Source organism: Patella vulgata, chromosome 1 (assembly GCF_932274485.2).
Source record: "Patella vulgata chromosome 1, xgPatVulg1.2, whole genome shotgun sequence".
NCBI lineage: Eukaryota > Metazoa > Mollusca > Gastropoda > Patellidae > Patella > Patella vulgata.
Genome location: NC_065879.2, coordinates 17,052,196 through 17,067,348, shown reverse-complemented (window position 1 = coordinate 17,067,348; position 15,153 = coordinate 17,052,196). Strand labels below are relative to the sequence as shown.

At 35.1% G+C, this 15,153-nt stretch overlaps 2 protein-coding genes across 8 annotated transcripts in view; both read right to left on the bottom strand.

The window, feature by feature from the left end:
- Window positions 1-2: 2 nt before the first annotated feature.
- Window positions 3-5,298, bottom strand: LOC126828862 (uncharacterized). Its single transcript, XM_050558940.2, has 7 exons — window positions 5,222-5,298; window positions 4,737-4,771; window positions 4,212-4,316; window positions 3,456-3,563; window positions 2,385-2,770; window positions 1,682-1,806; window positions 3-1,104 (listed from the first exon to the last, which is right to left on the bottom strand). The coding sequence occupies exons 5-7, from the start codon at window positions 2,716-2,718 to the stop codon at window positions 688-690; spliced, it is 876 nt and encodes a 291-aa protein (XP_050414897.1). The 5' UTR covers window positions 2,719-2,770; window positions 3,456-3,563; window positions 4,212-4,316; window positions 4,737-4,771; window positions 5,222-5,298; the 3' UTR covers window positions 3-687.
- Window positions 5,299-5,999: 701 nt separating this feature from the next.
- Window positions 6,000-15,153, bottom strand: part of LOC126828816 (beta-1,4-N-acetylgalactosaminyltransferase bre-4) — a 33,178-nt gene continuing 24,024 nt past the window's right edge. For 3 of the 7 annotated variants that reach the window (XR_007683243.2, XR_007683251.2, XR_007683241.2), the window contains 3 exons: window positions 7,500-7,754; window positions 6,809-7,127; window positions 6,000-6,099 (listed from right to left, as the gene is read on the bottom strand). Coding sequence is in view for 3 of the 7 variants with exons in the window: in XM_050558833.2 (XP_050414790.1) it covers window positions 14,355-14,376 (22 nt within the window). In the remaining 4 variants the exon portion in view is untranslated. Of the gene's footprint in view, window positions 6,100-6,808; window positions 7,322-7,499; window positions 7,755-12,260; window positions 14,377-15,153 lie in introns of those variants that run through there. The other 4 variants (XM_050558831.2, XM_050558833.2, XR_008787019.1 and 1 more) reach the window with 3 other exon arrangements.

Below are 15,153 nucleotides of genomic sequence, written 5' to 3'. Positions count from 1 at the left end.
ACAGGCAACTAATAACAAACAATAAAATCATAATCATTGAAAATTTACAACATATTTTAAGACAAATTCAGATTATTCAAAATCATTGAATACATATTACCGGAACATTTAGGTAAATAACTGAATTCACTAAGACCTTAATTGGAATAATGTCTTCAATTAAGTTACTTATAAAACTCTTAATGTATGTATTGTATGAATAAACTTTGAAAATATGGATACATTTTTTTTTTTTGGGGGGGGGGGGGACCCCTGTACATCTGTGTATAAGAAATATCATTTACATAATTATATTTTATGATATCAATTTCAAAAAAATGAAATTCAAGTAATTTTTGTATGGTAAATGTTCAATGATTCACATTGAAATTGTAATGGGAGAGTGAGAAAATGTATTCCATAACTCAGGTAAATTGTCTACTTCAGAGAAATTCAAATTATAGTATCTTTAATTAAAGACATGTAATGTATCTCTCAAATAAAAAACTAAAATAAAGAAAAAACATTTATATGATCAACAAATATTAGATTTGCATAAACGATGTAATTTTATCATAAAAATAAAAGAACGATTGGCACGCCAAAGTCAAACTATGCAGGGGCAATAATTGTAGGTTAATTTTTCATACGGATAATTCCTACACCTTCCCAATTCTAAAATTCTGAAATCAAATTGTGTCGATGCCATTATACAATACCGAAATATGAATTTGAAAATGCATAATCAAAAAGATCAAAAACCTGATCCCTGGTTTTATTTCCTGTTTGTTTGGGGAGAAAGAGTTTAACTGAGCAAGTGCTGCTTGTAGAGATAATTGATTCAGTGTCTACAAAGCAAAAGCAAATTTTAGGAGGAAGTTTATACCCGAGAATCGGAACTTCTGGAGATCCAGTCACAAACTGCAACAAACTTTGAATACCTGCAACCTCTTTCACATAATCAAGAAACAACCTATAAACGGCCATTTCAAACTGTCTGCCATTAGACCCCTCTTCAGAGAAATTAACTTCAAATAACTTTATTAAGCTTGAATACGTGAGAATATTCACTTTGGGACTGTTGACATCAAATAGCCTTAGAATCTCTTTCTTCTTAGAGCAAAGCTGGAAAATAAAATTAGTTTGACAGTTAATTAATATCAGACATAATTTTCTCATTTCCTGTAACACAGAACATTATAATAACTTGAGGGGATACCCGTCCTACGAACCCGGTTTTTGGCGACCATGTTGGATTAATATATAAGATTATAGAACTCGCCCTATAATCAATGTCTAATGTCAATCGGTTCAGCTGTTTTAGAGTTTACTGGTGTCCGACAGACAGACAGACATTCGTCAAATTATAGTATAGATGACATGTTGAACATAAGAGTAATAATAACACTAAAACCAAACTTATGATTTGTTAACATCATCATTATTCACCGTCTCCGCCTGTGGCAGATTGTGCACTAACATGAGACAGTTGCCTCCAAAGATTTCTATTTTGTGTGATCGGACCTGCCTCGTTTGGAAAAAATGTTGATTTTCAGTCAGATGAATTGATATAGTCAATCAGCATTTATTGTTTCATCAGAAAGGGGGATCCAAGGTGAAACAAAGCAAGTTCCACAAAATGCTGAATATTTTGACACAGCCCTTAAGATTATAAACTGTTGAATACTTGTATTTTACAAACCTGTAGAAGTCCTATTTTATCTAAGCCTTCACTGAAGAGTTCTTCTCCCTTATTCGAGGGAGATAAAAACACATCTGGATTTTTAAAAAGTGTAGGTACGGGACCACCTTGTAGAAGTGACAAGCCTAAAAAGAAATATAAAATGAAAAACAGCATTTAAAAACAAGCTTGCAGTTCAAACTCTTTCCTGTATCGAAAATTTTGATGTTTTTCAAGGATTTCAGGGGGAAGGGGAGTCGACAAGAGCAATCAGTAAATAAAACCTTCAGAGAGTAACATTTTACTACAAGAGCTCTTTAAGCTGATATATACAAACGATTTTGAAAGTCAAGGGCAATAACTCAGTCAATGAAAATCGGACAAACTCAAAATTTCGATAGGCTTCTTACTTATGCTGATATATACACAACCATAGCAAGTTTCATCCAAATATGTAAAGAACTTGGCATTGTACAGTGTCCACAAGGTTTCAAAATCAAGGGCAATAACTCAGTAAATAAGAATCGGAGAACACTCATGATCAATTCCATAAGAAACTGTACCCTGTGTCCAAAAGATTTAGAAAGTCAAGGGGATAACTCGGTAATTAAAAGTTGTCAAATATTCGCATATTGCCAACAGATATTTTGAAGTTAAAATCGCATCCGAGTTTCAACACTAATGGACTAGTGCAGCTTCAAAACCAGTACATGTATAGACTTACCAAGTAACAAACCAGCTGTTCGAAATGCATTTTCTTTCTCATACTTTATAAACAAGTCTTTTCCAATGTCCTTTTCTGTTATTAATATGCCATCCTTTATGAATTGGTCATTTAAATTGTGTACACATGATGTTAGAAACTCCTTTCTGGGTCCACCTAAGTCCAGTGCTTTTTCTCCAGTAAAAGTAACTTCTATTGGGAAGCTCATATCCCCAGCTTCCTTCAATTCCGAAAAGGCATCTTCTAGTATTCTATCCCTTGATACAAAAATATCCACCGTCTTTCCTTCCACTACCCCATATTCGTCAGTTATATCTAGCGGTCTTCCTCTCATGAACTATGATATGTACTTGTCAATAATGTATTCAGGATTTGTCACTTCAGACCTGGAATGAAAATAGCGATAACCATTGTAATATGCCCACAATCATAATGGCAGCCACGTCATTCGAGGGGGTCGACAAGAGCAATCAGTAAATGAAACATTCAAAAGTGACAAGTTTCATTCAATTCCATAATGAACTGTGCGTTGTACAGTGTCCACAAGATTTCGAAAGTGGAGGGCAATAACTCTGTCAGTGAAAATTGTAAAACCCAAAACTTCGTTAGCTTCTTCCTTATGTGGATATACACAACCATAGCAAGTTTCATCAAACTTCATAAAGAATTTGACTTTGTACAGTTTCCACAAGGTTTCCAAAGTCAAGGGCAATAACTCAAAAAATAAATATCAGAAAACTCTGAATTTCTAAAGGCTTCTTCCTTATACTCATATAAACCAAAATAGCATGTTGCATTGCCATTACCACAACAATTGTGGATAGACGGACGCACATACAGGAGCGACAACTATATATGCTCACATTAATGTGTGGACCTATAATCATAGTTCTCATGAAATGTCATGCTTGGGAATGACATGAACTCAAGATTAGATTCCAACTGACAACATCTTACTATAGCTAAACAGAATAATTATGTTATCTTCAATGCTGCTAAATTGGAATTTTTTAAATCAATTTTTTGGGTGCATTGTCAATTCATTCGAATAATATCAATTAACAGTCTTACATTTCCATCACTGTTTCATTCACACATCTCATCATGTGGCATTCTTCAGCGTGATTATCAGCACTGGCACACTGGCACAATCTTTCTTCATCAGCTTCATTACACAGTCTACAAATAGTTTTAATCAGAAAAATGACTTGAAGCAGCTATGTCAGAGATTAAAGACATAATTAATCTAAAGTGGACATTTTCCAAAAATTGTCCAAATCCGTCAATTCTACGCTAATGTGTGAGCATTCAAACATTATCACTGTTGTTTACATTTCGATATCGGAAAAAGACGAAGTTTTCCGGTCGAGACTGGATGATCGCATCTATATGTAATTTTTACTTTTTGGACTCATCAGGGCTTTTTGGTGACGTCATCGCACACCATCAATTTAATCGACTTAGCATTTGTTGACATATCGCAAAAAAATCCAAGTTAATCTGAGCGATCGATTTACTTTTGAAATTATAATTGCAAGAATCTCTTTATTAAATATTACTCTTTCGAATTAATCATCATATTAGCGTGTATTCAGTGATATAAGGTATCTGTTACATAGTGGCTTTAAGAATGCAGTAGCTTATATTAGATGACATAAACAAATTCTGCTAAAATATAAATTTCGAAGTTACGATGAAAAACAAGAATATTCTTAAAATTGAACAATTTCGATAATGAAGTGCATGCTGTCAAATTTAATAAACAGACTTTAAATTTCACTAACAATTTGTACTCATTACCACATTTTAACAACAAAAATGATTTACCCTTTGACAAGTTCTTCCTCATCTTCTATAAGGCTAATACATAAGGCAGCATGGTCTTCAATTGCATTCCTTTCGAAATCCTCGTTACAAACGGGGCAAGTTACTCTACAAAAGTGAATTTCATAGATCTCAAAAGTAAAACCAGATTATTTATTTTGGCTGATATGGTCTTGTGTCTCCCTAATTCTTACTCATCAACAAAAACGCATATTTTCTTTTGGTAAAAGCAGTTAAAAATAGCATCCTCCAATCTAACTATTAGTAGTAAGATGAAATAAACATTTTCATTCCAACAAACAAATTCTTTGATTGCTAATGAATCAGGTGTAAAAACTGTATATTTAAAGGACTAGCTACCTTTTCCTTGCCAGCCCCTTCGGCCTGTGCCACTTACAAGTGGAGCTGGGTTGGAAAATCCCGAGGATCTTATCCTGCCCAGGATTGAACCATGGATTTTAAAACCATGCATAAATGTGAACAATTTTAAACAAGAACAATATTCCAATACAAAACTAATTTGCTTACTTCTCTTTATTTATAGACAATTCTGGCTCTTTTTCCTTTAAATAGATTAAAAAGTAAAAATAATTATGTCCATAAATTTCATTTTTTTTATTAAAGGAGGTTTGCTGTGCTGTACTGTACTGTTAACGTGAGAAACTATTTATCAAACCAAAATTACAGAAAATTTCCACCTATCATAAGAAAAATTGACGTTGGGAAGATTTTACCATGAATAAATATGTATGATCTACAATATCAATCCAAAATCTAGCAACACAAACTAAAATTTGTCAGCAGCTCTGAAGAATAGGAATTTGAAAAAAACACAAAAATCAATGCCATATTTAAATGTTTATACTAAAAAAGGCAGTAAATGTTAAAGGAATATATACAATCCATATAATCCGATAAATCCATAAAACTAAGTAAGTTTTTCAAGTGTATATATTCCTTTAAATTATGGAATCAGGATTCAATTCTTTACTCAATAATTATTTCCAACTTACACATAAGAATGCACATATTGGTAATGACTTGGACAGTCTTCTTTTCTTAACAACTGGCAAATGATCATCTGGACTCTAAAAAGATAACAGTAAAAATTTCCCAATTTCAGAATATTTTTAACAACACTATTTGTAGAATTCACGATATATTTTCCTTTCAGGTTATATAACTGTATGCCGCAAATGAACGTATTCATGTATTTTCATACCCGTCTGATATTGAGAATGTACCACCCGAAACAAAGAATTACTGAATATTTGACCAAAACAATCATTTTTTAAAATGATTGCAGATTCAAGGAAACTAAAAGACAAAGATCAACACATACAGACATACTTTGTATTCACTGCAAACAAACAAACCACTGAACTGGTTTTGAACCAGTTTCGAAACTTTAAAACCAAACTCAAACTGGTTTACGCACAATGAATTCCCCATTAATGATGTTATTTTGATTGGTGGAGCTTAACTGTACCATAACTTAGTTTCTGTATAAATCATAGAGAAGTAGGAGAAGCTTTTCAAATGCAATAGACAGTATTATTAAAAAGTTTGATCTTTACAAATATGCGTGACAGTGCATGTATGTACATTCTTTGATCCCATTGGTTGACAAGTCAAATATCTCACCCACATTGACAGGTGTCAGTGTTACAAGTCTTTTTACAGGTCGCTTTTTTCATTTACACAGCAAACCATCTAGCCTGTAGAGGCCTCATGTTTTAATGTGTTAACGAATACAGTGGACCTGTTATAAATATAATTTAGATCAAATACTTGCCTTGCTGTTATGTTCTGAAATATGCACTCTCATATTAATAACAGGAATCAACTGTTCACACTGAATACACTTTTCCAATAAACAATCATCTGCAGGCTTAATAGAAAGATAAAATGGTCATTCGCACAAAACAAATTCAAAGCCAAATTGTAGTCCTGTAGATTTTTGTTGGATCATTCTTCTGAATATTGGAATAAATTCTAAAATTTTAGTAAAACTAAAAAGACATGAAAATAAATTAGAGTCTTTGATGAAGTTAATCAAGGGCAGGTAGATGGATGAGACAGTCAAAGTGTTGGATTTGTAACCTTGTAACCTATAGGTTGCGGGTTCGAGCCCTGAAACTAGCAAAGTCCTTTCATGTGTTCTCGAATAAGACTTAATTCCTATTATTCCAGTCTACCCAGATACCAAATAACTGGTATATATCGTTGGTAAATTCTCCCAGGAGAAGAGAATGAGCGCAGTGTGGTGCGTTCAGTGTCTTAAAGTCAGGTAATAATTTTACCTTCATCGAACTGGATATTAGACGTTAACAACAAAAATTTCTCTCAGGACTCAGGGAATATATGTGATGTCCATTATTCAACTAACTATTTCATAAATTTAATTCGAATATCACAAATTGAATTAAACTGGTGATGAACGAATTACTATTGAGTTATATTATTACTGTTATTAGTATCAATGCATTACATTCACATTACATTTTAGGAATACCAGTACTATCTTTCTCCTCCAGAAATATTAAGTTGACAATGATATAATATGGCCAAGAGGACAATAAATTATCATCAAAACTTACCTCTTCTGTGTCAATGTTTTCAAGAAGTTCTAGATCTTTCTGAAGTGGTCTTATATAAATTATAGATTGACCTATCACAGCATCCTCTAACAAATATTTCACGGAATATCCTTTATTTGCTGGTGGAATCAACTCTAAAGACTTTCGGCCACTGCTTCTCATAAGATCAAAACCCCCACCTTCTTCAAGCTGGTGATAGGCATTGTTCAGTTGTTTACGGAAGTACTCTGGGGAACTATTTTTTTCAAAATTCAAGATTTTTTCCCCCAAGTCCTCCATTGTGAAGTATTCTTTTGTCGTTCTTATCTGGGATGGTATCCTGAAATAACAACAATAAAATACATTATATGTACTACAGAAGACATGTAGTGACAAAGAGATGAGTTGATTGACTTACCCTAATACTGGGTACATGTAATACATGTACACTGTGGTAAATAATCAGGCAGCTACAAGTCATCCAGAGTCGAGACATCTAAATGTAGAAGTTGAGTCATCCAAACATAGGTGTTGCTGAAGTCAGAGTTGAACAAGCATAAGAGTTGTGTTGTCCAAATAATTTAGAGCTGTCAAGAAGTATCTGAGAGAACTAACAGTCAGAAAGTCTAAGATAAAGTGTTTAGTCAAATCCATCATTCTTTATGGAACCAGACAAAATAAATGAAAATTCTACAAAGTTACATAGATTTACCTGTACATGATTTGAAAGGCAAACATATTTATGCGTCCATTTTGAAACCAATGATCCCCTGTTGAGAAAGCGTTGTTTACCCTGTAGCTGTACTGTTGGAGGCCGAGGATACGGGGCAAATAATTTTCGGAATTCTGATACATTTGGACTTGGTGCTGTAAATGTTGTTAGAGGATTAACATTCATGTTGATTAAACTATTCGCCGCTTTCATTAAAGCTTCTGATGCTTCACGCATCATATCTTCTGCATTTTTCTGAAATGAAGAGTAGTCCACTCACTATCGGACACAAACGACTATCATGCATCCAGTATTAATAGGAATTTGATACCCTTTTTTTTTACACCAATGTAATACATGTTATGTTCAAAACAACCCCCATCTAATAGAAACTCGAAAATATTGTTTGTTTACTATAATCTTATAATAAAGCTAAACTACACTCAATCACATAAGAGCTTATCTACCTTGCATTGGCCTTGATTCATTATAATATAATATGCAGGCCCGTAGCCAGACTGTAATCAACGGCGCAATTTCAGGGGGGCATCAGGCCATGATCAAGGTAACCTTCACCCCTACCCCTTTCTAAATCTATGCATATTTGATGAATAATGGACATCCAGATCAGATGATCATTCATGATATTTAGTTAGAGCTATTTATTTATCATTCTTATTTATTATATGGGGAGCAGCAGTGGCTCAGTGACTACAGAGCTTGCTTACTAACCAGGTCCAGGTTGTTGATTCGATTCCCGGTCATAAAAACTCATGACGGATTCCCCTTCCTTGTCAGTCACAGTGGTGCAGACCCGAGCTGAAGGGCTGGCAAAGAATAGCACCTAGTCGTTTGGATGGGACGAAAAACCGAGGTCCAGTGTGCTGCATCAGGACAGGGCGCATGCTAAAAATCCCAGACAGTTGGAAATTGTTAGAGATACTGATAGTACTAGTAGTAGTAGGTCTAGTGATTCATTTCATAGACATAGTCTAGCTAGGGCTAGGCGAGTTATTGATGGATTTCCTGACAAAATTTCCCTCATTGCACCCTGCATGGTATATGCCAGTCTTCATTAGCCAATACAAAAAATACATCAAGATAGGACGTTAAACCCCATTTCATTGACCATGTGGTATCTACGGCGTCTACGCGTGAAACTATAACGACTGAACGAGTGTAGAACTGTAGTGTAGATAGTGCTACAATCTGACAACCAAAAAAAAGAAGAAAGACCTGTGTCACTTATGTAGTATATTTGTACGCTTATGTGCTCTAAGAACAAGTTTTTTGTGGAAGATATTCAAACATAAATATACCTGATTATTATTGTCCATGGCTACGATTGAACGATGTCACCAATGTGGAGCAGACGACAGGGCCGACAGAGGCGGTTCTTTATTCGAAACTATAACTATGCATTCAAAATTATGTTAACGACATGAACACCAGAAATGGTGAATTCAAGACACATACAAATAACAAAGAAAGCAAATTATTAAAAGTTGTATTAAAATTTAGCATAAAACAATATGTTAGTGTTAACTTCCGTTAAAAATTATTGATGCTCCCCATGCAACTTTCTGGTAGTAGGAATGACTTTCCTCGAAGGGTAGCCTCGGTCATCCAAGCCCGTTAGTCGAGGGAGCTATCGCGGAGGAGCCATATTGTCTGGATGACCGAGACTACTTGAAGGGAGGTTTTGTTTTTATGACGCAAGCTTCGGCTAAAATCGGAACCACGCCTTGATGGATGTGACATGTGGAGAAATTACATTGGAAGAAATTACATTGGAAGAAAATACCGATGTCGAAGTTACATATGTCGATTATGCACTAGTAGAAATTACAACAGTTGAAAGATCAGATGTAGAAAATACAAACGTTACAAGGCGCATTTGTACATGTGTTTTTTCGTTAGTGGACAATACTTTTCTATTTTGTAAAATCGAACATGGAAAAATCATCAAAACAACACTTTCATATGCTGACATAGTAACTTCTACTCGTGTTTACATGTCTTTTAATGTGGCGTCGATCCCCTTCCATAGGATAGCGATATCATCTAGGGTTGATTATTGTCTGGATAGGTTAATTAATGTCTAATTAATAATTTAGATAACATTTCAGGCCTAAAGAAAGACCTGCATTAGACAGATTTAGCTCTTGCATAATGTATGTTTAATGTTGGCAATTGTTTTCCAAACAATTTTTGTGGCCGTTTTAGACACCCACCTTTTGTAATGTATACTGAAGTTTATATTATTTGGTTTGAAATGTTTTGATCATTGTGTATTATATAAATGTTGTTTATATTATTATTATTATTATTATTATTCCACATTTGTCATTTTAATCAATAGCCTATTTCTATTCACACCGGTGCTTGTCTATCATTCAGACAAAATGAGCCATTACCGAGTAAGGTAATCTTAAAAATATCTTTAGCTGTGTGAGAGTTACTGTTTTTATCTTAAACGTAAGATCCCTTGAAGATATAATTGTACAGAGTGAATATTGGCCAAAATATATATTATTAGTATAAACGGAAAATACTTTTTTGTGTGGTACAGTGTACCATTCAACTAATTAAAACACGGTAAGTTGTATGGAGGCCATGATGGCACGGTCAGTAAAGCGCTTGCACGCTAATCTTGAGATCCCATGTTCGAAACCGGTATCAGCCGAGACGGTTCCGCGGAATTTAACGACACCCCCTCCCCCTTGCCAATGTTACAGGACGAAGGGCCTGGCAAGGATAGGATTCTGATCGTTCGACGGGAGCAAGAATCCTAGAATCCCGTGTACACATCGACGTGCATGTAGAGAACTGGGGAAATGTCTCTTAGAGCACACTGTATGGGATATGCCCATCTTCATTGGTAGGACGCTAAACCCAAGTTCATTTCATGTATTACAAAACTGGCATGTGTTTTGTTAAAGTTATTGAACTCTTTAAATCCCTATTCAAGGTTATATGAAATATATATTTAAAGGGGCATTAGGTAAGATTAGATAAAGAGCTGACAGTTCTCGCTGTAATAGATAATAAAAATGGAATATGTTGAAAATTTATGTCAAATTACTATGAACCTAGACAACAGTATAGTCTCGATAGTCATTGCTACCATTGTTACGATAATGAACCAAAGTCTCGATTATCCATTTTTCGGTTATTTCATCAACCGGAAAACGTATTTAAATCTGCTTAATATCGGATCCATCCGATGGCACCGAAAGTTGATTATGATCTTGATAAGTTAATTAATGTGTATTTAATAATTTATATAACATTGAAGTCCTAAAGAAAGACCTGCAATAGCCAGATTTAGCACTTGCATTATACATGTTTAAACTGTGCTTACACGAAATCTTACTTTAAAAGTTACAAATGGTTCATAACACTGCCGCCAGGAACATAAGCAGGACTTCCAGAAGATCACATATAGCCCCCGTTCTGAAAGAACCTCGCTGGATGCCAATCGGTTCTAGAATAACATTTAACATGTTGTATCATGTGTTTAGATGTTTATATGGATCCAACCCCACCTACCTATCTGAACTTGTACAGCTCTACATACCATCACGAATCGTTATCAACCAAGATCTGATAGATGTGCCAAAATTTAAATTACAGGGTTGTGGTTATAAATCCTTCAGATATAAAATGAAATGGAATGAAATGAAATAGGTTTTAACGTCTTATGGTTCTGCTCCTAACTGGACTGATGAAGACGGGCATACGCCATACAGTGTGCTATGAGGAATCTTATATCGGATTCAAACTGTCAAGGGATCTTTTACGTGCACGACAATGTGTACACGGGACCTCGATTTTTCGTCCCATCCGAACGACTAGACAGCTGCCCTTGTCAGGCCCTCCGTCCTGCGTCACTGACAAGGGGGAACCACGCCGGAAAATCCTGATGAACTTTCTGGGCCAATGCAGGGATCGAACACCCAATCTCCAGGCTGGTGAGCCAGCGTCTTACCCACTTACCCACCGTGACCCTCCCCTTCAGATATAACACACCAATTTTATAGAAAAGCTTACCACATAGTGATGAAACTTCAAGCCCACTCGAAGCTTTTAAAGAAAATGTCATAACTATTTTGTTTATCTCTGAACCGAAGTGATCGGGTTACTAGTGTGTCCATTGTGCAGGCCCGTGGCTAGCAGGCGTGGGGGGAGGGGCAAGGGGGCAGCCCAACCAATGTCACACATTGTGGTCGTTGGCTTCGCATTGCGTCCAATGGAAAGGGCGCGGTTCGGCGCTCCCCGCCGCCCCCCCCCATCCCCGTTAGCTACGGGCCTATAGTGTAACGCGTAAAGATACGGCGCCTTGAGCATGTGGATGGAACAGACGCAATATAAATGGCGCAAATTTGAATTTGTTCTTAATTATGGATCTTCTAGTTTGGATTCACGTATTCAAACCCAACTCAAAATTGTCATAATTCGATCAGATATTGCATATATGATCATTTGGGGGGGGGGCTGTATCATAAGGCCTGTCATTGAGTCAACTGGCGTGGCTTCGAATCCCCGGTTGTACGTGACAAGGAGTAGAGTCGCCTGTCCAACCTCGTGGGTTTTCTTCGGGTCCTCCGGTTTCCTCCCACTGCTAAAGACCCCTACGCACAAGCGAATTATTGAAAAAAATTAAACCATATGTTAGTCCCGAAATGACCTAGTTTGTGTCGAGCGGACGTTAAACCCCATTTTTCTCTCTCTCTCATATATGATCATTCAGGTTTATAAAACAGTCTAACTTTCTTTTATTTGACACTCAAATTATTCAATGAAACATTCTAAAATAAACATAAACATAAAAAAGACAGCATTGTTAGGGTGACCCACCATAAATAAATATCTCCATATATCTCGACAATTTCGCCACAATATTTATATATATGCCAAGCCTCAAATCAGTTTCACACAATTATAGTCACTAAATAAACGATCATGTTGTACTTAATAAGCTATGACCATTAATCATGTATAAATAATAGACTGAAAACTGGTTCCATGTGTCGTCCATAACATCCAGACACTTTTGAGTAAAAGATAGGTTACGTGCCCTTGTTTTAAAATTAGTCTCGCTTAACCAGTCTATCGACCATTCTAGGGCTGATTGACAGGTCGGGATAATCAAGACTACTTTTTTACGAAACATAACAGAAAGCTAGAACAAGAAATTGAATTTAGAAATGAGCACGTTAGCTAGCTCAACAATTGTTTTAAGAAGCTTGTAAAAGTAAAATGAAACTACTGATAGTATCATGTTCCTGTCTAACCCGAGTGTTTCAGAGATATTATTTGTACTAAACCAAAAGATGCCGCTCTTAACGGTATAGTTAATGATAAAGCGATTTAAAAAATGAAACGAACGTAATTTCTAAATCTGCTGTAATAACCAAGAAGCTTAATTTTACTGCTTTCAAAATCGTCAACAATAATTTTTTTACGGCTGTAATAGTTGATAGATTTGTAGAGAATTGCACGTGCCATGGCTATTTATAGTATCATACTGTCAGAAAGTTGGCCTCGACACGGCGAATGTGCACGCTTCAGTGGTAGTCTCGAACTATCAGCGGTTGACTGTATTTCTGTAGGTGCGTGGGTCACCCTACAATGGCATTGTTTAAAACAAATTTAAGTATTTTTAGGCATCATCGTACACATAATACATACAGATGATGTAAAATACACATTATGGACAACAATTATTATGGTTTATTACACTACAGCGATTTAATCAGATTTCATGCAAGTCGTCATCAAACATATAAACACAAATAAATAACATTAAATGGTGTTGGTTTGTAGGGCTTAAAGCCGCTTCCACCGAGGTTGATATCGTAGACAAATAAAGTCATAAGGCAGATGGTTTGGGAGGCTTAACGTCCACTTCTGACAAGGGTGAGATCGCAGACAATTCTTCTTCTTCTGAGGCTTTACGGGGTTAATAATGCAGACAAATCTAATGCGAATTATTCTTTGTATATACCCATAATATAGAAACATGATAAGATAGTATATACAGAAATTAAAATATTGAGGAAAGAAACACAGTAGTATGCATGCGGCTAGCGTTTTGCCTATTCCCCTATATTCATTTATAGTGAATAAAATATATCTTTAAAAAATTATAAATAATATATATATAGTTAAAAATGCATTATGTAAGATTTAGATAGAATGATGATCGTTCATGTTATAATAGTTACAAAAAGAAAGATAATGATCATTGAATATATTCTGGGCGAAGTTATGACTGTTTGAAGATGCAGCGTAGATCGTTTATTATCGTATCAAGGGTCCTTGACAAGCGAGATTTAATCTCGATTATCATTTTTATGGATAAAGTATTGAATCTCGCGGATGGTCAAATCTATTTAAATCTCGGCCATTCGATGTTCTAGTGAGTTGTCATGTGATAAATGTCTAAATAATAATTTATGTAAGATTTGAAGCCAGAAAAAAGACCTGCAATAGGAAGATTTAGCTCTTATATAATGCATCTTTAAAATAAATTCGACAGTAGTTGCTGTATTGTGTTGCTATGGGAACTATAGTAACTTGGCATAAAAACACAAGACTAAAAGACAATATATTAGTTCAAACTGTTCTAAAATCAGTCAATCTCAACATAAGCTTTCCTTTAGTTCTTTCCGTTTTGATTGCCTCCCACGACTACTTTCGTTGCTTCTCCCTAATGAGATACGGATGATCTGATTTCTGTCCTAGGTGGTTATTGGATTTCTTGGTTTTCGCATGCCTTCATCTAAGAAGTTCCAACACAGGACTGATGATGACTAAAAAGGTTCAGTTTGCTCAGCCCGAAGGATTGCATCATACACACATTTTATGCGATCTGGAGAACATAATTTGGTTAATATTGTACTTGGTATTGATAAAAGATGAATTCCTATCCAGTCGGCGTCTCTCTTCTTTGACATCTTGCAAGAGGTCAAGTAATACTATGGACATTATATAGATGGACAGGCAACGAGTCTTGTTTTTTTTGTTTTTTTAAAAAGCAACACTTTTATTTACGTCATTATTTACAAGTATATGTTACAACATTTATTTATATTGTGCTTTATAAACGCTTAATTACAAGGGTCCCTTCTGTACACAGATCTAAGTACATAAATCCATCAATGAGGAATCAGTATGGAGGGTGTCTTAAAAAGATATTTCCATTTATTTATGTATAGTTCCGGAGATATCTCAATCTCCAATTTAGCATGTTCTACTAAAAAGCTTTCATACTTATTAATATTCAGTATTTCGTTTCGTAGTTTAGTCCGATATATATAGAACTTAGTTAAAATAATTACATGATTAATGAAGATCCATTCAGTATTATTTATATAATCTGGTTTGTTAGTTAAACCAAGATGTTTGATATGTGTTTTTATATCTATCTTTATATTGCTGCGATCTAAAATGGTATGAAAATGATTCCATATTATTTGTGAAAATGGGCAGAAAACAAAGAAATGTTCTACATTTTCTATATTAGATTCACAGAAAGTGCAGAGTGTGTTATCTACTTTTCTAGTTTTGAATAATTTATCATTTGTGAATATAATCCTATGGAAATATTTGTATTCAAAGCTTCTCAGTTTTGTACTAAGACATACAG